General features: G+C 41.8%; 2 protein-coding genes across 4 annotated transcripts in view; one reads left to right on the top strand and one right to left on the bottom strand.

Annotated features, from left to right (window-relative positions):
- The first annotated feature begins 80 nt into the window (after positions 1–80).
- RMC1 (regulator of MON1-CCZ1) lies at positions 81–25967 on the top strand. 2 transcript variants are annotated; one of them, XM_035125435.2, is made up of 20 exons: positions 81–974; positions 4133–4209; positions 5587–5671; positions 6608–6664; positions 8450–8536; positions 9440–9580; positions 10526–10629; positions 11595–11684; positions 11806–11911; positions 12969–13080; positions 15040–15084; positions 15977–16030; positions 16302–16430; positions 16724–16830; positions 18049–18168; positions 18942–19019; positions 20382–20486; positions 20688–20756; positions 21416–21641; positions 23102–25967. In XM_035125435.2, the coding sequence occupies exons 1-20, from the start codon at positions 855–857 to the stop codon at positions 23179–23181; spliced, it is 1992 nt and encodes a 663-aa protein (XP_034981326.2). In that variant the 5' UTR covers positions 81–854; the 3' UTR covers positions 23182–25967. The 2 variants fall into 2 exon arrangements, with proteins under 2 accessions (XP_034981326.2, XP_034981328.2); XM_035125437.2 differs by lacking the exon at positions 16302–16430.
- NPC1 (NPC intracellular cholesterol transporter 1) overlaps positions 18875–26990 on the bottom strand; it is a 44800-nt gene continuing 36684 nt past the window's right edge. The window contains exons 23-26 of one of the 2 annotated variants that reach the window (XR_009558026.1): positions 25778–25891; positions 24175–24337; positions 21810–23808; positions 18875–19781 (exon numbers count right to left, since the gene is read on the bottom strand). Coding sequence is in view for 1 of the 2 variants with exons in the window: in XM_035125434.2 (XP_034981325.2) it covers positions 19777–19781; positions 23758–23808; positions 24175–24337; positions 25778–25891 (333 nt within the window). In the remaining variant the exon portion in view is untranslated. The remainder of the gene's footprint in view (positions 19782–21809; positions 23809–24174; positions 24338–25777; positions 25892–26990) is intronic. The other variant, XM_035125434.2, reaches the window with a different exon arrangement.

The raw sequence follows: 26990 nt of genomic DNA, 5'->3' as shown, positions 1-26990 counted from the left end.
AAAGAGAAGAGGAGGAGGAGGAGTTTGGATTTGATATCTTGCTTTATCACTACCCGAAGGAGAACGCGGACACGCAGGAGGGAGGCAACGGTGGAGACGGGAGGGAGGAGCTGAGCTCGGCGTTCGCCTCAGCGGAGGAGGAGGAGGAGAAAGCGATTCAAGAATAGCAGCATTTCCCCTTGGAATAAGGGACAGTCGCTTATTATAACGGACAGGTGGCAACCTTAAGGCATGACGCTGCTGGTGCTCCTGCTGTGACGACCCCTCAGCTCGACGCCAGCTGGGGACCAGATCGCCCCGCCTCTGAGTGGCACGACGTCTAAAGGCCAGTTGCAGAGCGTCGCCTCAGAGCCTCCTTGGCCACCGTGAGAAGCGAAAATGCCGGCCCGATCTGATCAGATGCTCTGCTGGGTGGTCTTTGCTTTTATTTTTATCGTGTATTTTTTGTTCCTATACTGTGAATTTATTTTGTTACCGTTCTGAGACCTACTGGTATAGGGCGGCGTAGCAATAATTTTCTTTTTACCCACTCCCCTCCTCCCTTTCTGCTGGTGGGAAGATCGGGCCGGCATTTCCAGTCAAGCGGGCCTACAACGGCGGCTTTGCCGCGTCGTCCTGCGCCTTTAAGGGCCGCCGGCAGCTCCCTCGTCATGCGCAAGAGGCGCCTAACCGGGAAGCGCTTGTGCGGCCGCCCAGAGGAGGAGGAGGAAGAGCCGCATCCACCACGAACCGGCTTGTTGTGTGGGAAGCGGGTTTGAGGGGGGCAGTGAGAGGAAGCGGCACGGAAAGGCCCGAAGCGGCGCGCGGGGAGAGGCGGTTACTTAGAGCCGAGGGGCCCTTCTCCTCCCGCTGCCATGGCGACAGCCGCCAGCCAGGACAGCCAGGACTACTACTTGGCGCTGTGCGCGCGGCCCGTGCACTTCGAGAAGGCGAGCCCCGTGAACTGCGTCTTCTTCGACGAGGCCAATAAGCAGGTGAGTGGGGGGGGGACTCAGGGCCGAGGGAAGGGGCGGAACCCGCCGGGCAGCCCGTTCCCTCCCCCACCGCGCCTGCCCCCGTGGAACCGGCCCGTCACGCGCTCGCTGGCGTTGCCACCCCCGGGATAGCAGGCGCCTAGGCGGCAACAGCAAAGGCAGGAGCCTCCCAACTTTCACAGACCGACCCGCCCTTCAAAAACAAAACCTGCAGCTGCAGTCTATAGCACATCAGAGCTTCTCTTGCCACTCTTCCCCCCCCCCCGGCAGTGTGGGGCCCTCTTCGTGCCTTGTTTTCCCCTGGAGCAACTCAGTGTAATGGGAGGGCGGGGGTGGGGCTCTCCTGTACCTCTCAACACTTACTCCGCAGGTGGGATTTTTAATGGCCCGGGATGAGAGGTAAAAGCACGCTAGGCGAAGTTTAAGAAAAACCTGTTTAAATGTGCATGAAGCCTGTGGCATTTAAAAACAAAAACAAAACCCCGATGAATCTCCTCTCTTTGCCTTCCTTGGAAAGAATGGTGCTTTGTGGACCATCTTAGAAGGGTGTATGCCATCCACTTGCAAATCCGGATTTAACTGTTGAAAGCCACTGCTAGAATCCAGATCTCCTGGAATGGGTGGCTTCTGTAAATACAGTACTGATGATGATGTATATTTATAGCCTGATCATCATCACATATAGTGGTACCTCGACATCTGAACGATTCGACTTCCGAAGCTTTCGACTTCCGAAGTCGACAACCCCGGAAGTCTTATCGCCGTTCTGTGCCTGCGCAAAGCGGCGTGCGCGGTCGGTGCATGCGCAGAAGCGGCGCTTCGACAACCGAAGACTTTGACTTACGAAGACGGCCGCAGAACGGATTGTCTTCGTAAATCGAGGTACCACTGTAGTTTAATCCCAGAGTGGGGAACAACTAAATAAAACAATACAAATATATACACAGAAAAAAGTTATTAGTCCATAAAAATCTATTAAGTAACACACAAATTAACAACTGAGTCATGAAAACAGCCCTGAGAATTACTATGATCCAGAGTCCTCTCAGTGAAAGAGATTTAGTGCTGCAAGGCTCTCCAACTTTGTTGTAGGATGGTTGCTTTTCTTTTTATGGAAAAATGGTTCCTGCAATATGTTCAAAGTAGTATAACCAGTAAGAAGGGTTATTGCAATGCCTATTATCTTGTGAAGTGTTTGTATCTGTAAAATGACCAGGTGGAACAAGGAACTTCTTTTAATAGTTGCAAAGAAGGGGAAGTTCAGCAGGTGCAGCTCATTGTGTCTTAGGCTGTGGGGAAACTGCCCTTACTGATGATTTTGGTTCTACAAAAATGTTAAATGTTCAGTTTCCTCTCTGTTCTGAGCATTGGCTTTTTTGTTCTTCTGGCTCTCTGGAATTTGTACTTGCTTTGCCTGGTTGGGCTGTCCATATAGTTGCATCGTATAGACAATTTGCTTAAGTTTACTAATAGAACACAGAAAGGTGAAGGCCAAATTGGATGTCTGTTCCACAATCTCTGCACCACCCATGAGTTTACCTTCAGTGCTGCACTTCAATTTGCTAGCAGAGATAGTTTTCTTGAATCAGTTTTTTAAAGGTGCCATAAATAACTCTCGAGAGAAAATACTATCCCTTTTCTTAATGCAAGATCCAAAACTGATATAATTTGCAATATTTTTTCTTGAAAAATACAACTTCTAGTGTCATCACATGTCTGAAACACTAATTTAATTAGTGAGTGTTTTCATGTGATCTCTTTGTTATAGATTCTCCATGTGATTGCTTAAGTTTCTTGAACTGCCTTCATGTGAGCTTGGTCTTGAAGACAACTGGGAATCTGAAATTTGACATCAAAGCCTATGTTTGCCACACTGTAGCTTTGATATCTCTTTGGTACAAACTGTTGCAATGCACATTTGACTGTGTTTGTGCCTGCAGTTCTTGAACTAGAAGAACATTTGACACAAATTTTCACAATCTCAGAAGCACCCTTTTTAGCTGTTCATGATTATGGAAGTTGTAGCTTTTTTGTGTGCACAGTCTGGTTATCAGTGAACTTTTCCAATAAGCATATTGTTTGTTTAAACCATCTCTACCCTGCCTTTCTAAATGTGTCCAGGCATAAAATACATCCCTGAGCAAATAAGTACAAACAAAATAACTGTAGAAAATCATTCTACTTTCACTCTTGCCAACCCATTTCCTTGTCCTCACTAGCTAAAGCACTTGAGTAATTTCTTTAACCTGAGCAGCTAATGAAAGTGCACTGCCCCCCATTCCATCCAGCGTTATCTGAACAGGAACTTGGAGCAGAGCCTTGTCTTAGCAGGCAGATACCGTAAGCGTATTTGAGGAGATGTGATCTCTGAGATGCATGTGACTTCTTGCTGCCAGTGAGCTCCTTGTTTCGGGTTCATAAACTCACTGGCAGCTTGTACAAATTTATATGCCACCTCTTGCCCAAGGCCACCAACAGTTGAGTTGCAACTTCTGCACAATCTTTGGGAGTGGTATCATGTAAGAATGAATTATGCAGCTGACATATTCTAACCTAGTATTTATCAGTAGGGAGAAGTCATTGGAAACAAGCCTCACATTGCCCTAGCTGGGGAGGACCCATGACCAGCATGCAAGTGGCCAAGAAGGAACTGCAACTGTTGACATTTAGAGAAAATAATGAGAACTGGTCCTTTATATTTTAAATAAAATAGTTAAACCAGTTTTTTTAAACAAGTAATGCATTAAATTAAACTGCATTGATAATTAGAAAGGGATAATTAGAAAATCTGATGTTTTTGTTAAAAATGCAATAAAAATATATTAAAAGAAAAGAAAAGAAAATCTGATGTTTATCTTACTTTGAAAGTTTCTAGAGCAGTGGCTCTTAACCTTGTTGGCGTCATGGGTTCCTTTGAGAATCTGATGAAAGCTATCAACCCCCTCCTCAGAAAAATGCACGTAAACATATATACACAAACTTATGCATCAAGCTTCTTCTTCTTTTTGCTCCTAGTTCATTGACCCTGTCCATGAACCCCAGGTTAAGAACCATGAATGAATGAATGAATTGATTTATTTCAGTCACTGACCACAGTGAGTTAAGAACCCTGCACTAGAATGAACCTAAATCCGGATATTATTTTTTTAATTACTTAGGTTTTTGCTGTTCGATCTGGTGGAGCTACTGGGGTCGTAGTTAAAGGCTTGGAAGACCGCAATCCCATCTCATTCAGGTAAGTGTGCTCTAAAGCAGAGTGTGCTAGTTAATCTCTTAATAGCCTGGAGTTGGGCTTTAGTTGCAGTGTCTATGATTCTACCTTGATACAAAACACAAAATTTTTGTTGTAAGAGAAAACTGAATGCTTCTTTGAAAATGCTAATTTGTGTGACTAGTTAAGGCCACTTGTGTTTCATTTAATACACAAGACTTAACAACTTTTAAATAAATGTATACAGCCTACTCTGGCTGGCTGCTTTTAGATTGTGGCATACTTGGAATCATAATGGCATAAAGCTGTGGGTTCGTTATCTCTGTCAGCCTGGCTGGCTCACTTCTCAGGAGTTCCTTTGAATTATAGGACCAGATAAGCAGTCTTAAGCTTCTACAGTTGAGGTGAAACATAATCTCGCCATTTATGGATTTACATCCTGCCTTCCAGTATATGTCTCAAAGTTGTTTACAGTAAAGAATAAAACATAAAAACCTAGATCAAAACATCAGAAATATAAATATTATCACCACATTCATAGTGCGAAGAGCTCTTGAAATAAAACAGATTAAATCTGGTTTCTAAAATTTAGGGATGGTGCTTTGCCTTCCAGAAAGCCTCAGTGACTGGCTTGCAGTATACTGGGGTCAGGGGGTCCCTGCCTTTTGGTCTTAAGACTGAACAAATTCAAATTACTTTTGTTTGTTAATAAACTTTGTGCAAAACTTAAACAAAGAAGCATCCTCCAAAAGTTCCCCTGAATAAAGAATGCTATTTGTTTCAATATAGCAGATGCCTTGGTTTTTCCCTCCCTCAGACCCCAGGGTGAGCAGGGGGCAGGACTTGGCTTTAACCCCTTTCCCGATGGTTTCCTTAAGAGCGTCCCTTTACTTTAGCTTACCATTCATTCCTTTATGGAAAAATAATTCACTGTGGGAGACATGATAGAAGGGTCGGCTAGTGTGTGGGGGGTTATTGTTTTTGTTTGTTACTATGGTATATATTTTTCTGTTTTTATATTGTCAACTGCCCTGTGATCCTCAGATGAAGGGCAATATAGAAATTTAATTAATAATAATACATTTTATCCACAATACTGAGCAAGTCCAGCACTCATTAACAAGGAATTTGTGGCGGCAGGGAGGGCAGTGTATGTGTACTGGGACCTTGGCAGTACAGAGCACCTCCCTCGGCACAGACATACATGCTTTCCAACCTTCCATAATGGCAGGCATGTTGCTAGTATTCAGTTATCTGTTTTGTGCTTTGATTCTTGGCCTCCTGGCATAACTAGGAGCAATGCCCACTGCATGCAGTCAAACTTGCTTCTGAAAAACATGTATAGGTTTGCTATGTAAAATGCCCATAAATTATCTCCTCTGGCAATTTATTGTTTTATAGAATGGAAGACAAAGGGGAAGTGAAGTGCATCAAATTTTCTTTGGGCAACAAGATATTGGCTGTCCAGAGAACATCAAAGAATGTGGTAAGAAATTGCATATTTAAAAAAACAACCCAGATAGTCGAGCACAATGAAATCTCTAGACTAATAGAGTAGCTGATAATGTTAATACAGTCACTGTGGCTTAGAAGTACAGTGGTAGCTCGATTTACAAACTTAATCCGTCCCAGAAGTCCGTTCTTAAACCAAAACCATTCTTTAACCAAGGCGCGCTTTCCCTAATGAGGCCTCCCACCACCGGTGCCCTTTCACCGTTCGGATTCTGTTCTTAGACCGAGGTAAAGTTCTCAAACCAAGACACTGTTCCGGTTTTGCAGAGTTTGTAAACCTAATCTTTCTTAAACCGGACTGTTCTTAAACAGAAGTACCACTGAAATTGGGGGAAGGAAGATTAAAGAAACTTGATCGAATTGAGCCTCTTAGGTTTTATTTCTTTATTATATTTAAACCTCTCTCTAGGGGCATGTGGGAGTGTTTATAGCCATTTCTTCTTTCCTTGGTGGCTGATGTCTTGTAATGGGTTCTCTGCAGGGGGGGGGGTTCTTTTCTTTTCTTTTAATATATTTCCTATTAGCTTACCGTCAGTGCAACTGCAGCTCTGGAGGCAAGAGCTTGGGACCTGAATTATGACAATATTATGACTCACCATTACATTTGACTGTAAACAATTTTCTCCTTTACATTTCTGCAGTGTCTTGAACAGTATTGCATTCCATGGCCAATTAAAGATTAGGGAGCATTTAGGTGGAAAGTAGGATATTAAAACAGAAAAGAAGCTCTTAGATGTCTGTCTTAATTTACAAAGAAGAGAGATTCAAGTATATTAATAGTCTTACTCTATGCAGTTAGGTGTGCCTAAGCCAAGTGAGCTCAGATGTACCTCAGTGAGCTCAGATGTACCTAACATAGTGTGGTTTCGGCCTACATGTTTCTTAATTGCTGCTTTTCTTGTTGTTCCAGGACTTTCTGAACTTCATTCCAGACAGCCCACAGATAGAATATACTCAAGAATGCAAGGTACATTTAAACAAATACTAAGTTAACTTAGTTAAACTAAGTTAAACTAAGTTAACTAAGTTAAATCTTTAAAATATTGTAACCTCCATTAACCTTCAATTTGCTGGCTCTTAAAAAAAGTTTCAAAATGCACATCTCACTTTTATGCTGCTATTGTAGTTCTTCAGAATGCTTTGGGTTCTAGTTGTTGACCATCAGCAAGGTTTAGCCAGTAGCTCTCATTTTACAGTGATGAACATTGGGAGGTGAGGTGAGGAGGAGAAAGCTTGTTCATTTAAGTGGATCAGATTTCATAGTTGGAAGTATTAAAATCCCCAAATCTGTTCTTGTACAAGCAGTAGAAAGTAACAAAGGCCCAAGCATATATAATGAACAGTTCCCTCTTTCAGTTTCTCTTCCCATTTAGTAGTCTTGCAATCTGTTCTGAAACATTTATTCAATTGGAAGCACTTGATAAATTTCAGTTATCCTATCTTGAAAAAGCTAGCTCACTGTGCTGATGTTCATAGTGATATGAATCAATTCTTCCCATATTTCTCCAAAATCCAGTTTTGTACTTTACCTGCTTGAGTGGATTCAAGAAACTACTAACTCTGTGCAAACAGCTATGCTAGCTCATGCTGTCTGTCCCATGTCTCTTCATCATATGTTCTTGAATGCATGGAGAGGGTAGTCTGAACTGTGCTTGTGTGCATGAAATTTCTAACATAGAACCTACATCCATGTGATAAATTCTAATTATGTGAAGCAGCTTTTAGAGTCACTGTGAAAGAGTCCAGTACAGCAGCTTTCTGTTGTTGGTGTTGTTGATGAATTTCCTCACCTTTCTGCAAAAGTACACAAGTTGTGTCATAAAACAGACTATTCTGTGATTCTGGTGTCTCTGACACATGGCTGGCCAACCTTTCCTGAAAACCTCAAGGCTGCTTGTAGGTGTTTTCTAATGCTCCAGTCAATCTTTTATAGTTTAAGCCTAGTGCTTCTTGTGTGATCCTTAGTGGGCAGTGTGAATAGCATGCAACAAACATTCTCCCGTTATTTTTTATATTTCTTAAACCTAGTAATGGATGCAAAGTATTTCAATCCCCTGACAATTCAGGGGATTAGAATTAATCCAGATTAATTCTGCTCTGTCCATTTTTCACCTTGCTTCTAGTCATTTGGAATGGAGCATTATGAGTAACATCTAACACAGATACAGTAGTTACAGATACAAGTAACAGGTACAACGTAATGATTGGCATGACTGATATTGGATGCCTTTGCTTAACGTGTGGATTTGCATTTTTTCGTGAGAGGGTGATGAGATAGCCATGTTATCAGGTGCCCTGTTTTACAGTACAGTATAACTGCTACAAATCTTCACTGAATATTTCAATTGCATTTGAAAGCTTATTTTGAAATGTTGCAATGAACTTAGTAGAATTTGCTCTGAGTATGCATGCATAGGATGAGATTCTAAGTTTAGTTTCGGATTTCTTTACTATAAACTAAGCTTTAGGATGCTTGACAAGAGTATGTGATAATACAATACCTGTATTTGCATAGTGACAAACATGCAAAATGTATATGATAAAATATTGTCAATGAGGATTGATATTTGCTTGGAAGCTTTACTTGCACATCAAAGCACTTGTGACACTCTTGAACTCGGGGGACTCCTTTCTAGATTTACTGCTGAAACTGAAACATGTAAACTATAACAGGAGACCCATGATAATTCTGGCTTAAATGAACTTGTATGCATATTCACCTATTTCAACTGAATGTTGTTTGCTGTTAAAGACCAAGAATGCCAACATTTTAGGATTCTGCTGGACAGGCTCTGCAGAAATCGTCTTCATAACAGATCAGGGAATTGAATTTTATCAGGTAAGAAAAACAATCTGATTTTTTTTTTAAAGTCTGTTACGTTGTTCTGCCATATTTGCTGTGTTTTAAAGGCCAAGTGACATTTCAGTGCCAGTTGAACTAAATCCTGAAATTTCGTGTTTGGCTTTTGAAATTTAAATTTTCCTTTCCACACTTAAGTAATCCCATATTGGTGAAGAAGGAAATGAATATTCTAATACAATACTGCAGGAAGGATCTCTCAGCAGTGCTCCCAATTCTAAGCCGTTAGAAGGGCCTCCCCTCCAGATCCCAGTACTTGAGGTGATGGATGTTGGGAGAGGCGCTACTCAAAGTATTTGCGTCAGGGCTTTATATTATAATGACAGTACCTCTTAATTGGCCTCAGTAGCATATCGGGAGCTAGTGCAGCTGGTTGAAGAATCAGTGTTACCTGATTCCACTTTGATACACACCTGACATCTGAAGGCGGCCCTATTTAGGGAAGTTTCTAATGTTTGGTGCTGTGTATTGTCTTTTTAATATTCGGTTGGAAGCCGCCCAGAGTGGCTGGGGAAACCAGCCAGATGGGTGGTATATAATAAATAAATAAATAAAATAAATAATAGACAACTCAGTTTTGACAACCAGATTCTGCACATGCTGTCTGCCCACCAAGAGCAAATGTCAATATTTCTTAGGATTAGTGTCAGGAGACCACCAGGGGTCAGCGGAGAGTCCAGGAAGTTGGGACCAGGGCTCTCTGATGGAGACGGAGCCCGGGATGCGAGCTGCTCGCATCCTGGGCTCTGTCTCCATCGGAGAGCCTTGGTCCCAACTTCCCGGACTCTCCGCTGACCCCTGGTGATCCCCTGACAATTAGCAACTGTAAAATATATTGCATTTTTTGAAATATACAGTACTGGAATTTTTTTGTGTCTTCAGGTGTTACCAGAGAAGCGAACTTTAAAACTTTTGAAGAGTCAGAATATCAACGTAAACTGGTACATGTACTGTCCTGAGAGTTCCGTAATTCTTCTGTCTACCACAGTTCTTGGAAATGTTCTACAGCCGTTCTATTTTAAGGTAATAGTATTTGAGTGTCCAGTGTTATCATCCACATTGCTTTAGCTGCTCAGAGAGCTTTTTAAAACTATGCTGCATTTCATTACATTCCCTTGCCTTTCATTTGCTCCCAAATATACACACCTTTCCTACTTTTTTTGGTTTTAAGCTTGGCTATGTTTTACATGGCACTTGGAGGTGCTGTTTGTATGCCCTGGTCAGCAAATTGGCCGTTTTGTGAGGAGGGTGTGTGTGTGTGTTTGTGTGTGTGTTGGAACTTGGAAGCATAATGGAGCTGCAGCGAATCTCCACTTCTTTTCATATGTCTACCATCTGTCCCCAGAATTTATGAAAAACACACCTTCTATTCAGCACCTGCTTTGACCTGTAGACTTTTTTTTTATGTTGTTGAGATTTCAAAGGAAAAGTCTCCAGTAAAACATGTCAGAAGTCAATCATAATGTATAACTTTTGTTTTAAACCCATGACTTAATTTCCTTTCCCCCCAAAGATGAAGTTTTTGTAAGTTTATTTAGTAGTACAAGCCACAGCTGCAAATTAATTTTGAGAATAGACTGTAAGGGGGGGGGGACAGATTCAGAGCCAGCAGAATATTTTTATATGACAAAGTACCTTGGACATTTTCTAGCTTCAGTTTGTGCTACAAACTTAATAGTTAATGTTGGAATATTAAGTAGCAAAATGGATGCCTCGGATAGGTTAGTTATTTAATGAACAGTTCACTCAATCGTAAACCTTTTTTGTGGATCATTAAAATCAACGAGTATAATATTAAGTTACAAATTTAGAACTGCAAGTTTAAAACTTCATTTTACTGCTTGGTACTGGGCACGCTCAAGTTTCTGCGAGAAAATATTGTAGGCTGGGATAATTTTTATGAAAACCATAAGGGGAACCACATAGAATTAGAATTATATGCAGCATTTTCAACATGCTTTCTTCTAGGGTGGAACTATGTCAAAGCTGTCCAAGTTTGAAATTGAATTACCCGCAGCTCCAAAGGCGTCCAAACTCAGCCTTTCCGAAAGAGATATTGCTATGGCTACAATGTAAGTATTATCGTGGGGGGTGGGTGGGTTTCCCCCTCCCTTTAGATTTATGTCCTTAGATGTGGACACATTGCCCTTAATATCTCTTTTCCTTTTCTTTTTTTTTCTTACTAAGCAATTGGTTTGCTCTACAGTGAACTGAGAGACCCAATGCAATATTCTGTTTCCTAAGAGAGGATGTGAAATAGCTACAGATAACAGCCACTTTCTAAGTCCACTTATTTCAGGGAACAAAGGAAAGAAGAAACTTAAAATGTACACAACAGAACAAGTTACTGAAGCCTAGTTTGTTTTGAACTCAACGAATCCCCTCTTGAACACCTTAAAATGGATTTTTTTCCCTAAGAGGAACTGCTTGAGACAGGCAAAGACCCTGGCCCAATCCTCCCTATATTTACTATACTCTCTTTATTTGGTTACTACAAGAATGCATTTCATCTTTTCAGCCCAGAATCTTTAAATTCCCCTTTCCTTTCAACTTGAAAAATTCTGGTCCTTTCTGTGCAACTTTGAAGTTGCACCTATCCTTAGTTCCATGGATTGGCACCTTTTTAAAATTAATTCTGTATTAATTTGAGTGCAGGAGTTAAGGGAAATTAAGTCTTCCCCAAAGGAAATACTCCTGCATATAAGACTACTTCTTAACCCAGGAAAATCTTCTCAAAAGTTGGGGGTCGTCTTATACGCCGGGTCGTATTTCTTATACGGCGAGTATATCCCAAACTCTATATTTTAACTGGGAAAGTTGGGGTTCGTCTTATACGCCAGAATATACTGTATGGTAATGATTCTACTGTGATGGATTCCACTTGTGGAATTGTGAGCCTTTATTTAGAAGCATTATCAATATACAGTATTGTAAATTATAATGGCTGTCAAGAGAGACCTTACAAATCCATCCATACACTTTTCTTTGAAATTTATTCATGAGTTCATACAAAACAGAATATTTTTTATCTCCTTAGATATGGGCAACTTTATGTTCTATACTTGAGACACCACTCAAGGACATCCAACAGCACAGGAGCTGAAGTAGTTCTTTATCACTTACCAAGGCAAGTTTGTCTGTTATTTATAATTTTGATTGTTAAGATTAAAAAATAATAAAATAATAATAAAATCAATGCTCTTGATAATAATATGCTCTCTGTCTCTCCATGCTTAAATCTACCATAGAGAAGGCTCCTGCAAGAAGTTGCATATATTGAAGTTATACAGGACTGGCAAGTTTGCACTAAATGTTGTGGACAACTTGGTGGTAGTTCATCATCAGGATACTGAGGTACTACTTTTTCCTTTGGTTTTATTTCTCATATTAAACATTAACAGCTGAAGCCTTCCATTTTATCTTCCTTTGCTTCCTTTCCTTCCTTTATGTGAAAGTTGTAGCTGTGTAGGGAAGAGCCTGCTGGATCAGGGCCATGGTCCTTCTAGTCCAGCATCCTGTTCTTACAGTGACCAACCAGATGCCTGTGAGAAAGCAGCAAACAGGCTTCAAGTACAAGAGCCCTCAGCCCTCCTGTGCTTTCCAGGAACTGGTGTTCAAAAGCATTGCTGCCTCCAACTGTGAAGGCAGAGCATAGCCATTACGGCTAGTAGCCCCCAATAGCCCTTTGGTGAGATCTAGATACCTTCAGCCACATGTGCAAAAAGAATTCCACTAGCACAACAGAACTTCCACTGTTCCAGAGCCTCCGCCCTGCCTTTGCTACTCCAGTGCTGGATGGCTGTGAATAGTCTAGGAACAAAGCACATCACCATGTGTCACTAGTGGATTAATTTTAAAACCAATAAGTGTAATTCGTTATCATACCATAGAATGATGGAGGAGGATGGAAGAGAAGTAAATCAATAACTGCATATTGTGGTGTGATGAAACTGGGGAGAAGTCTTGTTAAACCAAGAGAACAAGAGGAGTGGGAAAAGGAGAGGCAAAAGGGAGCCTGCATGCGAAATACCTGTGCTCAGTGTTTGGGGGAAATTGGTGAATGAGATTTTATGCATGTTGACCTATTACAAGTATAACTTCACATGCGAGTTTAGGCAAAAGACAGTTGGTTACTGGCAGCACTGTGAGTGATTTTGCTAGGGTGGTTAAATGGACAAGTTGTAATTCTGACATGCATCTAAGTATGTGCATGTGGTCTGATTGTAAATGGGCTATATGTGAGTTTTGGCTTTAGTCCCACTCTCTGTTAGCAGTTGGCCCTCGAAGGTCCTCCACACCTCATATCAGAAGTCTGATAAGGCTACTCCACCATTTTTGCACTTTTCCATATACGTATGAACTAGTTTTGATGTGCATCACAAGGGAACTTCTTTCTTTTTGTCAATTTTAGACCTCTATTATATTTGATATCAGACTCAAAGGAGAATCTGATGGCACAGTTATCCTTCACCAGCTTGTACTTCCAGCTCGATCTATACAACCCTATCAGATTCCTGTGGCAGGTAGGGGTCTTTTGTTTTCTGTTTAACTAGCTTGGAAACCTAGTTGGTAGAGAGATACTGTAACATTTTAATGTGCATCTATCACTTGGGTTTCCATTTTATTTAAGAAGTAAGGAATAACGCTGTTTAACTTTTGCTAAATGTTTCAAATATCTTGTTCACGGGAAGAAATAGTATCATCTCTAGGCAGCCGTTGGCTGTCATTGCCTGGAGAGAGCTAGCAGGTCCCCTGGCCAGAGTTGACTTTGGTCAGAAGCTTCCCCTTCTTGTGTTTGGCACTTCTTTTCCCCATGATTGCAGCCTCTAAGCAGCCTGTGTCCCTACAGCAGAGTAGTCTTCAGCTCCATGTGAGACACTGGTGAAAGTTTCATGTTCAACTGTCAATTTGAAAGGCATTTGGAAAATGAAGACTGGCTCTCTGAGGTTGGCGCGAGTCTTCTCTTCCTGACCATTATATAAGAATGGATGGAGATTTGAGTGAGCTGTATGAAAATGTACTGAGAAGCCCCTTGCTGATCACTCCCCCAGCTTGTGCCTCCACCCACAGAGAATATAGCCGAAGTATCAAGGGAAAGTGTGAAGACCAGGTGCTGGGAGCTTTAAACCACCTGGCATGCTGTGTCATATGGGTGCCTGTTTCTGCCCTTATGCAAGCCCTATCTCTGCAGGCTCATATTTGGGTCACGACATGGTACGCAGGAGAGAAGGAGTGGTGCTGCTCCTTAACCATCATTTCACGGGCACTTTCTCCAGATTCCACCCAGAACTCTAAATATGCCTACCGTGTTTCTCACATTTTAAGACACCGTCTTATATTTATTTTACTTAAGAAAATAAGCCTATGGCTTATTTTCGGGGGTGTCTTATTTTTTAAAAATTAATTCCTCTTCCTGCTGTGGCTTGGCGCCCGGAACTGGCTGCTGCACTGCTGGGCGCTTTGTTGGCGCTTCAGCAGGGCACGCTGCTGGGTCCTGCTGGGTCGGGGCTCCAAGCCGCATGCTGCGGCTCTTGCCAGGTCCCGCCGCCGGGGCGTGGCGTGGCGCATGCTGCAGCTCTTGCTGCGTCCCGCCGCCGGGTTGGAGCTCGGCAAAGCGCGCGCTGCTGCCTTTGCCGGCTCCGTCGGGGCTCGGCAAAGCACTCGCTGCTGCCTTTGCCGGCTCTCGCTCCGTCGGCTCCCGACCCAGTGGGACCCGGCAAGGGCAGCAGCACGCGCTTTGCCGGCTCCCGCTCAGTCGGGGCTCGGCAAAGCGTGTGCTGCTGCCTTTGCCGGCTCCCGCTCAGTCGGGGCTCAGCAAAGCGCGTGCTGCTGCCTTTGCCAGCTCCCGCTGGGTCGGGGCTTGGCGCTACGGGTTGCGCAGGGTCCTGCTGGGTCGGGGCTCGGGGCGGGGCGTGCTGCAGCTTCTGCCGGCTCCCGCTCCATCTGAGCTCCATGCGGCGCACGTTGCGCATCCGCTTCTGGCAAGGACAGGCATCTTCCTTTTCCTGTTCCTTACGGAAGCACCTTCCGGACCTGCTCCCAGCATGGTATAGTACCGGTACCTCTGCATGTCTTATTTTGGGGGGATGCCTTATATTTTATTGCCTTGAGAAAATCGTGCCATGGCTTATTTTATAGGCACGTCTTAAAATGTGAGAAACACGGTATAGCTCTAAAACAAACATGATCCCATGAGGATTGGGGCCCTGTGCAACAAATAGTCAACCTCTTGTGTTGTCTATAAAGGACTTAGTACTGTAGCCGATTCATCAGTAAATGCTAATGAGCAATTATTTATTATATATATATATTTATAAATTTGTTAAGTTTTAAATATTACAATAAGCTCTGGGTCTAATCCTCCTATACCCTAGCCGTAACTTCTCAAGGTATATTGATATGGGGTAAATTACTACTGTCAATCTTCATCAAAACATATTAATCTCTTCAGGATCATGAATAATCTCTTTCTCCATGTGCAGGTCCAGCTTCTGTAACCAGTCAGTTCCCAGTTCCCTGTAAACTCTGTATCCTTCAACAGTTTGTGTTTTGTTATGAAACTGAACCCCACGTCTTTCCTCTCTCTTGTGTGATAAACATGTTGCTTTTTATATCTGGAGGGAACAGAACTGAAAAATATTGCAATAGAAATATGCATTGAATGTTTGAAGAGTATGAAATAGCACTATTTGGCATGCAGCACAGTCCTATGCGACTTTACTTGGGCATTCAGTTGGGTTTATGCCCAGTTAAGTGTGCTCAGACTTATTTCCACACCATTATGAATCAAGAACTTTATCATGGGATAAGGCTTGGAGGGTGGTTGGGGTGCTAGGATTAAGCTAGCACATCTCCCTTTTGTATATTAAGTTAGTCACATAACTGTTTGGATCCAGCTCATAAAGTGGCTTTGGTTTTGCCCCCCCCCCAATCATATATTTATTTCTAATAAAACATAACCAAATATAATAACATATGCCAAAGAAAATAGAATAAAAATAGAGTAATGGGATATCTAGAGCTGAACATACAGGAAAAGAGAGACCGATCGATCAATATATAGATATTCACAAGCATAACAAATTAATGTCACAAAATTCAGAGTAGCACAAATGGGTTTACTTTCTTCTGTACCTTATTATTCAAGTACATTATGAAATGACTCTATTTCTCAATGAAGATATTATCTAGTTGTCTACCCTAAACCATACATACTGTGTTTTCATTCATACTGTGTTTCAGATTTTGTTAGTCATTCTCTCATGGATGGTGTTCTCATTTCCCCCCCAATTTTGACAAATATCAATTCTAATAGTAATAGTAATTTTGGCAGCATTTAAGAGGTGCCATGAAGTGACTTTGTAGACCCCTGAGACCTTATAGAGACACGACTTCTGTGGAGTTTTGTTTAACATTTAGATTCTTCATCCTGGATTGTCTTTCAGCCCGATATTATCATCAGTGCGAGTGAAGGTATGTCTAAAGTTGTCAGAGCTCTTCTGTTTTCATTAGTTTGTGTAATTACAATGCTATATTTTTTCAAAAACAAAAACAAAAACCCAAGTATGTTCTATCCTCATATTTAAGATATTTAAAAACCACTCAAGTGGGTTGGTGGAATATCTGACTCAATGAAGAACTAGTTATGAATTGGTAACTTCTAATGTAGTATAGTATCGTAATGTGGTTGTAATGGAATGTTTTGGTAAAAAGGATTTGCTATTTGTTTTGGTTTTCCCCCCAGGTTACCTCTGGAATCTGCAGGTGAAACTGGAGCCTATAGTAAATCTCTTACCAGACAAAGGAAAATTAATGGACTTTCTTCTTCAGAGAAAGGATTGCAAGATGGTTATTCTTTCTGTGTGTTCTCAGAGTAAGATTTTGCTTCCAGTTTCCAGGAGCTGTTCTTTTGAAAATCTTTGTTAAGAAGCACTCTCTTGCACACTATGTCATTCCCATATTGAGTACCTAAAGTATCAGTTTTCTGGCCTCTAGTTAGCATAAGATGAAGAGCAACTATAATATGGTGACTACTAGCTACTTAATTGTAGTATGAAATGTGGTTCAGATCGATGCATACAGATACTAATTTTCAGAGGTATTTGCAGAATTTAATATACCAGTGTTCCTTGCCACTAATTTCGTTATGTGTACTTTTTGTTGCAGTGTTAAGTGAACCAGACGGAGGATCATTGAGTGTGGTTGCCACCGTTTTTGACAAACTCAATCATGAATATAAGAAATACTTGGAAGCAGAGCAGACTTACAATATGGCAAGTTATGAAGATCATTTTCTTTGCCACGGGCTTTGTATATACTGTTTCTGATTAGCAATAATCTTTGATCACTGATTTGACAGTGATCAAATCTGTAATTCCTTACACAATGAAAAGTAGCTTCTCTAATATTTATATATACATAACTAGTGCTCAAATATGATCACTGCAATCCCTAAAAAAGGAACTAGTTAATTTTTTAATTTGTGTGGGGGGGGGAAATAATCCCACACCAAAGTCCACTAAATATGTATCCAGTGAAGCTGAATGTTGGAAGATTCAGGACAGATAAAAGAAAGTACTTCCCTAGGCAGTACATAGTTAGGGTTTGGAACCTACTCCCATAGGAGGCAGTGATGGCCACCAACTTGGATGGCTTTAAAAGCTTAGACAAATTCATGGAGGATAAGGCTATCATTGGCTGTTACCCATAATTACTATGTTCTGCCTCCACAGTTAGAGGCAGTGTGCTTCTGAGTACCAGTTGCTGTAATCTGCAGGAGGGAAAAGTGCTTTTGTGCTCAGGTTCTGCTTACGGGCTTCTCACGGGCATCTGGTTGGCCACTGTGAGAACAGGACAGCCATTGGTCTGATCCAGCAGGCTCTTATATTCTTACGTATTTGAAGGCATTGCCATTTTGATTAAAGTTATAGTTCTGGTTTAATCCTGATCTTACTTTTTTTGTATACCTTCCTTCCTTTGAAGATCACAGGGCAGTTTGCTACATAAAAATACGTCTTTTGTGTTCTCATTTTGTAACAAAAAACCAGAAACAAACCACTAACCGCTCTCCCGCAAACATATTTAAAGGCCATAGATCGTTTAATCAGCCAATAGCTCTGTTATAAACATTTTCACTTGGTGCCTAAAGATGCGTAATGAAGGCGCCAAGTGAGCACCCCTGGGGGAAAGCATTCCACAGACTAGGAACCACTGCAGAAAAGGCCCGTTCTCATATTGCCACCCTCCAGACCACTCATGGAGGAGGCACACAAGACATAAACATGGATTTCAGTCAGTGGAATCTATTACCAAATAAGGTGTGGTAGCTGACTAAGTCACCCTTGAGTAGACTGAAGTTACAATAATTTCAGGGGGGGTCTACTAAAGTATGACTTTGTCAAATACAACCCAATGTATCTAGGTATAAAATTAGTAAGTGTTATCAGTCCTTCAATATGTTATATCTCAAAATATTTTCTGGTATTTTTCAGGCACTAGAAACTGGGCAAAGCAGAAGCAATCCACCTCCCAAACGGCCAGTTCGTACCCAGGCAGTTATTGATCAGTCAGACATGTATACGCATGTTTTGTCTGTCTTTACTGAAAAAAAGGTTGGTTGATATAGATACACCAGCATGCTGATTTAACATCATAGGTCTTCATATGTTAGTTCAAAGGGAGGCAAGTATTAGTCACAGCAGACAGTAACTAATACTGTTGTGGTAAACAGAAGGTAATTTGTCAGTCTCTCTGAAGCAGGAAGAAGGTCTGAATAGCAATCAATCAGACAATTTAAACCTCGGGGTCCTTATCATGTCCCCCGGCTACATGCTGTCTTCTCCATGCTCCTCTTTTTTTAAATCTGACAGGTAGTCTCCCTGGTCTGTAGTGTTCCTCCAGCTGCTTGTAGTTTCTCACTGGGCTTTTACTGCCCATGTCCACATCATTCTTAAAACAATAGCCAACCTTTTCACTGGTTGCAGAACAGAGAGGACTTCTGTATCTGTGTGCCATAGATTCAAGGACAAAAACTGAGTTGATGGGGGCCATGGGAAGAAAGGCGGAAGTGATGACTATGGCTGCATGTGGGGTGAGAGAGAGGAAGTTGGTTGACCAAATTCCTCTCTCTCACCCCACTTCTGCCTTGTTGTGCTGCGTCTTGGGCAAGTTACTTATCTTCTAGGCTCACCAGTTTGACTTCTGTAATGAGTTTTGTGTGACTGATGATGGTCATGAATGGGACACATCCCCATGGCAGACATTTTGTGACACTTTCTCAAAGGTAGAAATGAGTCCACAGACTAAAAAACCGACTCCTGATTTAAACAGATTCTTTATTGGAGTTGAAGCATCTACTTTAGTAAATTCTTCTTTTCCTGTTTAGGAAGCACCTCACAAGTTCACTATAGCTGTCTTAATGGAGTATATTCGCTCACTCAACCAATTTCAGATAGCTGTTCAGGTAAAAACTTAAAATGTCTCGTTATATAAGATTATGATTCTCTATCCCGGTTATCTGTTATCTATTTTTAGACTGCACACTAGTTGCCAATTTTTGAAATATTAAAGCTGTTTATTAAGTAAAATTAAAATATGCTCATTCCCCTTATACAGACATTCCACATTCTTTTACAGAACTGTTGCATTAGTTTGCACGTAATTATATATGAAGTTTTAGAGGCGATTTGAGGTGACAGAGCAACTTATAGATATCAACCAAGTATAAATATGATGAATAGCATTGTGAAGAGTTTGGGCTAGTAGTGAACAGATGTATTGGGATCAAAGCTACAATTGTACACATTTTTTCCCTTCTGAAACGCTGGAGTGTTTGCTTCGTCAAATATTCAGGATTGGAAATGAGCCTTTGTAAGTGTGCTAATTTTGAGCCCTTGTGTTGGCATCTTTCAGTGTAAGGTTTCTAGTTCATGTGTGAAGATACATGCACCCATACAGTTGGAGAAAGTCCAGTCGTTTACCACCACCTCTTATACACTGCATTACCCTTCTTCATATGGAGAGCGCTGCTCACCCAATAGTGTTAGGTAGGCTGGATTAGTCTTAAAGGTAATATTGAGTTTCAAGTTGCTTTCAGCTACAGCTCCTTCTGTCCAGGCACTTGAACCTCCGTTTGCTTGTCCAGTCCTCCTGCTCCAAAGGCCACAAATGCTAGGGAACTATCAACAGGGCAGGCTCATGAGAAAATGTCTCATTCCCTTTCAACCTCCAGAAAAGAAAAAAGAAAAATCTGTTTGAGTATTTTTAAACCCAGTAAACCCCTTCCCAACAGAGAAAGTATAGAGCTGAAAGGAATTTAGCTCAAGTTGAAGAAAAATCCAGAGGCAGAGAAGGGATCAACCTTGCTCTGTTTAGACTTTTTATCTGTTCCTGCTGCCTTCTTCTCACTGGCCAGCTGGCCAAGAGGTTGAAGTAGGATGAGTTTCAGCCAAAGAGCTTGCTAACCTATCTGAAGAGATGAACTTGAGTTTTAGAGCAGGGCAAGGGGAACCTGTGGCCCTCTTCATGTGACTGGACTCAAGACTCCCATCAGCATGGCCAGGGATGATGGGCGTTTGCATCTGAAAGGCCACGGGTTCCCCATCTCTGCTATACAGATTAGTAGCCTTTAGCTCTTAGTTCTAGAATTGAATTCAGAAAATTATAGTATTTCTTTTAAGAAAAACACAACCCTCCATGTACAAGTCTATGTGCCCTTCTTCAGTTGTTAACTTTTCTTCTGTTTCATCCCCCATTGATAACTTTGTAGTTAAATACTTGCCAAGTTACTACTGGTTTAAGCAGTTTTTTCCCCTTGCCTCCTTAGCATTATCTATATGAACTGGTTATCAAAACCCTTGTTCAGCACAACCTATTCTATATGCTTCACCAGTTCCTGCAGTATCATGTTCTCAGTGATTCAAAACCTCTGGTAAGTTAGTTTCTTTCGTCTTTCACCGTACGGCTTTCATTGCTTCTTGGTTAATTCTATGCTGCCCTTTCACCAGACTTTGTAGGTGTATCTTCATAGCAGGAATCTGGACTCTGGATCACACTATTTTCAACCATGCTACTTTTAGGTTTTAACACATAATTGCGAAGTATTGAGACACTGTTGAACTTCCTGTTTCAGGCCTGCTTGTTACTGTCGTTGGAGAGTATTTATCCTCCAGCACATCAGCTCTCCCTGGATATGTTAAAGGTAAGTACGCAGAGAAAACGTTTAACTTTTGAAAAGCCGATGCGCTGAATAAAGGGTCTAAAAGGATGCTGTAAGGCGCAGAGCGGCTGTTGGGAGCAGCGCAGTCGTTGCAGGAGGCAGCCTGTGACGCAAAAAAGTTGAAGAAAAAGGCAGCTCAACCACCAGCAACAAAGAAAAAAGATCAAAATTAAGAAATTAATAAAAAATAGAAGTAAAACACTGAACATAGAATAGGGGAAGATGTTTACCAGGGAGATAATGGTGGTGTTGTTTTTTCTTTTTACCTCAGTGGAGGACACACAAAAGGACTGACACCAAATAGTAACAAAGATGGGAAAAGTAGCCAACAAACTACTAAGGAAGAGAAAGATTACTAAGTAACTAAGAATAAGAAAGAAAAAGTAGTTAGAGGACTCAGCTGACTAGCAGTCAACAGAGCTGGGAGAGCCAAACTGCTCAGTCCTAGGCAGGAGAAAAAAACCTGAAGAGAAATGGGTCTACCTCCCACAGTTCTTTGCTCCTGCCTCTTGCAAGAGGAACAGCCCAATCTGAACACTTCATCATCCACCATAATAAATGGCAAGATCATTCCCCCTGTGTGTTGGAGTTAGGGCTTTCATTAGTTCAGCAGCCACTAATGGTAGTCACTTTGCTTTCAGAGACTTTCTACTGCAAATGATGAAATAGTGGAAGTTTTGTTGTCCAAACATCAAGTACTGGCTGCCTTGAGATTCATCAGAGGTATTGGAGGCCATGATAGTATTTCTGCTCGAAAGTTTCTTGATGCAGCAAAGCAGACGGAAGATGAGATGCTATTCTATACCATATTCAGGTTCTTTGAGCAGAGAAATCAGCGATTGCGTGGAAACCCTAGCTTCACTCCAGGTAAAGTGTCCATTTGCAAAGCAGGGAGGGAAATGTGTTAAGAGAATCCCAACCAGCCTTTACCTTTTTATAGAAAAGTTTATTAAACTAGATGATGTATTGTAAATCTTAGTAAGCTGGGATAGACTCAAGGTTCAGCAATCTGTTCTTGTACTTTTGGCCACTTACCACCAACGTTGGTTCCAGATCTGCTTTACTGGTCACTATTTTCAGTAAGCCCGCTTAAGAGAATTTAAAAAAAAACAAAACCTGTGGTTTATAGAGAGTGAATTTAGGGACTGGGCTAAGCCATTTAAATGGAGCTTGGCCAAATTTTAGTGAATATCCGTACAAGTTTATTAACTGAACAGTTGAGGTATTAATACACAACCTGCGGTAAGTTGCCCCTACCCTCCGTAAACTGTCTAGACAATACATTTTTAGAACACACTAGCTTTTAAAGAAGTTTAAAGCACTGATTTACAGAGTTCAAATAAAGATAAGCCATCACAAATTGTACTGTTTTGCTCTTAAAATATCATTTCTGCAATTAAAGGCACTGTGTCTACATTTTGAATACTGATTTGACAGTTCTGGTAAAATGTGGAAAATGACAACTGTAGTAAAGACCATGGGTAGTGGTTGTGGGGAGTCTGCTGCTATATGTTTTGGGTTTTAGGAATTCACTTTTAGTCTGAGTGACAAAAGTGACACCCACCGCTCCATAAGAGTGCAAGTGGAAGGAGGACTTATTTTGCTGTAGCTGTTTGGTATCTGATTACATTTTACTCAACATCAACCCCATTTGATTTAATCATGGCTAACCTGTTTATTTCAATGGAGGTACTCTGAATATTACTTCCCTTGGCCGGGGAAGAGTATAGGTGCCTAGATGCATGCATATATCGCCATTTTTACCTTGAAAGTCCTCCACACTCAAATCATGAAAGGCCTTCTTTCATGTATACCATGGTGCGGATTTCTTAGTAGCAGGGTTTAAGCATAACAGTGATAAAGAACATAGAAATGCCTCCTTCCCCTCAATTTGATTAGGCATGTCCCAGTGTTTGCAGCAATACTTATGGGAATCTGCTAGTCTGAACGTAATTTCATATTGTGACTGATATTGCCAAGAAAGTCTCATGGACAATTGTGCTGAAGTTTGGACAAAAGGAGGGTAGGGAAACTGTTCTAGTTCTGGCTGAAGTGGCATGTTATTTTGATTGTGCTGAGAATCCAGTTTTGTCATAGTAGTAACTTAGCTCACAACAGCAGTATACATATTACTTAAACTACTTCCAGTTTATCAAGTCTTAGTACTAAGTTTCAGTGCATTTTTTTATGTACTATGTGTTCTTGAGCTGGACCAGTGGTCCTGTCTGACAGGTAGTGTGACCAGTCCAGAAATCCTCAGGAACTGCATTCAAATAAAATCGCATACTGGGAAAGTATTTAATTCCACAGTCTTTTTTGTTTTACAGGAGAGCACTGTGAAGAGCATGTTGTGTTTTTTAAACAGCATTTTGGAGACCAAGCATTAATGAAGCCTACTGCTTTCTGAAGTAGAAAAGCTATACAAAATGTATAAACTTAATTTATTGCATTTTATGTACTGATACTTTTGACCTACAAAAATTCCTATTTTATAATAAAGTATATATACACACAGACCCTTTGGCAAATTATTAAAATATTATTATTCCACTAATGGCTCATTTGTCTCTCCTAAAAATAGAGCCACAAATTGCATTGCCTTGCATTTAAAAAGTAGTGTCAGTGGGTCAGCAATCTACTCTCATACATGTCACTTTAGATTTTCATCAGGAAAGCAAATTCATTGTGTGAAACAATAAAAACTATAATGTATTAAATAATAATAATTTATGATCCTTCCAATTTTAGTAACACTGTAACTGAAATATGCAGTACTTCCTGAGTCCAAGGTGTTCAGAACTACTGGTCATCTACTTGGGTAGATCTCTAATCTGTCCAGTAATAGTGGCTTGTAGTTGTGCGACAGTAGTCATAGAAACTTGCTGAAACTTATGGTGAAGAGGGCTTCAGGTAGAATTCAATGAGTCCACTGACCACTTTGTTTAAAATGGCTAGAAGAATAAGAGTCTCTCTCTCTCTGTACCTTTGTTTCTCTCTTGTGCTGCACGTGCTTTAGCTTTATTTACTGAAGGTCCTGTAAAGGAAAAGGGAAAAGTTACTCAAAAGCTCCAACAATTTACCAGTTTGATAGTGGTTGGTTCTGCAGAGACAGAAGTAGTATCCCAAAATCAGTTTGCTTGAAATAATTATTTTCCTTCGAGTGAAGGTGTTCTCAGATGGGATGAGAGCTGTCCTTGCAGGCAGAGACTTCTGCATTTACCCCACCAGTTTTGACTCCTGCCTTCATGCTGTGGCATCATATCCTACACACTATGAGCATAAACAAACCAATTCAAGACATCACATTAATACAGAATGAAGCTCAGGCTGCAACCCCTATGCACACTTCCTTGAGAGCTAAAATTTCAGGTCAACTTGTACATACCAAGCAAGATCTTACCTATATAACTAAGTAGGACGGGAAGAAATATTAGACCATGGGTTGCTCCAAGTAGTACCATGGCTAGATACATCCTGAAGTAGAAGATCTGGAAAATCTGGGATTTGGAAAAGGCAAGCACTACTATTCCTCCAAATTTTGTGAGAGTAATGCCACTGAAAACCTGACAAAGGGGGAAACAGTGTTTAGTTTTATACAATGCATTAATTGTAACACAACAGGAAATTGCTACTGTCAGTTATAAAACAAATTGTTTGTATTATAATCAACTTTTATCTTACACTCTCAGTAAGTATGTCACTACAGGTTATACTCTGTACCAGCTTTCAGGCCTCCTTGAGAGGGAGATAGGCAGTGTTAGAAACAGATATGAAAGCTAGGAGCTAAATGGCACCTTAAGCCTAGGTTATGGGTGCAGCAACAATGTCTAGGCGGTTTTTAAAAAAATAAGAATACAACACTGAAAATTAATGAACTGCTGCTAAAATATGTTCATTTTTCACATGGCTAGTTTCTCCCCTGCCCACCCACCCCTAATACAGTGGTACATCACAAGACAAAATTAATTCGTTCCACGAGTCATTTTGTATTGTGAAAATTTCTTCTTGTGAAGCACGGTTTCCCATAGGAATGCATTGAAATTTAATTAATGCGTTCCTATGGGCAAAAAAGCCTCTCCTTTCAATGAAATGGTGCCATAGCAAAGCAGCTTAAGGCGCAATCCAGTGCTCACAAACCCTGACTCACCCGCCAAGCCCAGGAGCAGCCACAGCAGCCACATTGCCCCCAAGCGCCACAGCTGCTCCGGAGGTTTTAAGGCTCTGGGGAGGGGGAAGCAGGAGGAGGGCCAGGGAGAGGCTCCCTCCTTCCTTCCCCAACAGCCGGACCCTCGCGCCCAACCAGACAGGCCATTCGCGCGCAGGCAGGCAGGCTGACTGGTTGGCTCTCCCGTTCGTGTGTAGCTCTCGCGTGCATCCAGCCAAGAAGGGGCTCTACTCCCTCAGGGTTCTGCACGGCGGCTTAAGGTGAGAGTGAGGGGGGATCCGGCTGCTGGCAGCCATTTTGTTGCGCCACCGCCAATCGGCATGTCCCTGCGGAAGCCAGGCGATGGCATCGGCGGAAGCGCAAGACGGGCAGGCTCCCCGGAGGAGGCTCGTTCTCCTTGATGGGCCATCCCTGGACTTTCTCCTCACGGCGTCCCTGCCCTGCTTCGTCTTGTGAAGTTTTCTATGGCACGGCCATATAAAACTTCGTCTTGCGAGTCTGCCAAAATATCGCAAAACATTTTTGTCTTGAGATTTTTTCGTTGCGCGAGGCGTTCGTCTAGCGAGGTACCACTGTATCCTTAAGAGGGTCTCTTCAGTCTTCAGAGAATAGCTGGAAATGGGGAGGCAGGAAAAGGTCATTTCCTGCCACTCTGCAATTTTAATTTGATACCTTAGGCACAGTACTGTGCCCAGAGCTCAAAAACTACTTGTGCTAATGAAATTCCTGTCACAAAATGCACCTAGAACAATGGGAGTTTTGAACACTGGAGATAGGAGCATATCCTTAAGTGGTTTCTAGTGCCACAACAGAATAGTTTTCAAAACAAAATACTTACAGAGCTGCCCATGTGGGATAGTGCTTCTTCAGCGCGCTCTGCTCTGGTTGCTTTTGTACTCACAGTGAATGCTCTTGTCACGTGGCTACAGAATTCAACAGAGATACCACAACTCTGGAAAGAAGACAGTGTAGGTTAAGCAGCTTACTGCCACAGAATACCCAATTTTCAACATTCTGGGTTTGATTTTTTTTAAAAAAGCCTGAAGTTTCCTACACTTATGTACCTTTACTTCCAGCAGGAATGGGGAACCTTGGGGTCAAGGGCCTAATATGGTCCTCCAGGCCTCTTTATCCAACTTTTAGCATTCTTCATAGGCTACACCCTTTATATCAGCTCTGCACCATTCCTGGACTCATTTCGCTCACTCCATAAGACGCACAGACATTTGCCCTTCCTTTTTAGGAGGGAAAAGGTGCGTCTTATGGAGTGAAAAATACGGTCAGAACAGGGACCCTTGGATTAACTTCTGTTTTCTAGACCCCTTAGCCAAAAGAACTGATAACAAACACTAAAGCGTACACTGCAACATTTTCTGGTGGGGTGGGGTGGACCAAGAGCCCTTGTTTTACAAGTTGGTATCCAGGTTGTTATTCCTGCATTGCAGGAGGTTGGACTAGATCAGTGTTTCCCAACCTTTTTTGGGCCAAGGCACACTTGTTCCATGAAAAAAATCACGAGGCACACCACCATTAAAAAAGTTAAAAAATTTAACTCTATGCTGCCCTATATTGACTATATAATTATGACTGTAAGAAACACTTGCCAATTGCTGTGTTGGTTGCAATCTCCAGTAATAAGGCTTCACAAGCCGCTGATTTCTCTGCCAGCACAATCCTTTGCTCAGCAAGTTTCAGGTTGAGCTCATCAAGCCAGCTTCTTTAAGTTTGTCTAAAACCACCCTCCCGTGGTGGTGGCTGTTGAGAGCTGCGCTCGCCCCGCGTCGTGACCCAGCCGGCTTCCTTTCCGGCGGGTCAGTGCTGTTAATTGGCGGCCGCCAGGCACGTGACAATGCAAATTGCCCTTCTCGTCGCCGCACGTCGCGGCACACCAGCCAGCGTCTCGCGGCACACTAGTGTGCCACGGAACAGCGGTTGAGAAACGCTGGACTAGATGACCCTTTGTGTCCCTTCCAAATCTCCTGTTCTATGATTCTGAATTTGCCTACGTAACATATTACAGTGGATTTACAATATTCTGAATCAGATTTTGG

The sequence above is a fragment of the Zootoca vivipara genome, chromosome 8, assembly GCF_963506605.1.
Source record: "Zootoca vivipara chromosome 8, rZooViv1.1, whole genome shotgun sequence".
NCBI classification, from domain to species: domain Eukaryota; kingdom Metazoa; phylum Chordata; class Lepidosauria; order Squamata; family Lacertidae; genus Zootoca; species Zootoca vivipara.
Note: the sequence above shows the minus strand (reverse complement) of the source record. Positions and strands in the feature narration are given on the sequence as shown.

What these genes read in the sequence shown, in the direction of transcription:
- RMC1 (XM_035125435.2), top strand. Translation starts at nt 855, where the DNA reads ATGGCGACAGCCGCCAGCCAGGACAGCCAGGACTACTACTTGGCGCTG. An exon ending in CTATCAGATTCCTGTGGCAG is followed by an intron (nt 13,081 to 15,039) that starts GTAGGGGTCTTT and finishes CTCCATGTGCAG; the next exon opens with GTCCAGCTTCTGTAACCAGT. An exon ending in CCCAGTTCCCTGTAAACTCT is followed by an intron (nt 15,085 to 15,976) that starts GTATCCTTCAAC and finishes TTTAACATTTAG; the next exon opens with ATTCTTCATCCTGGATTGTC.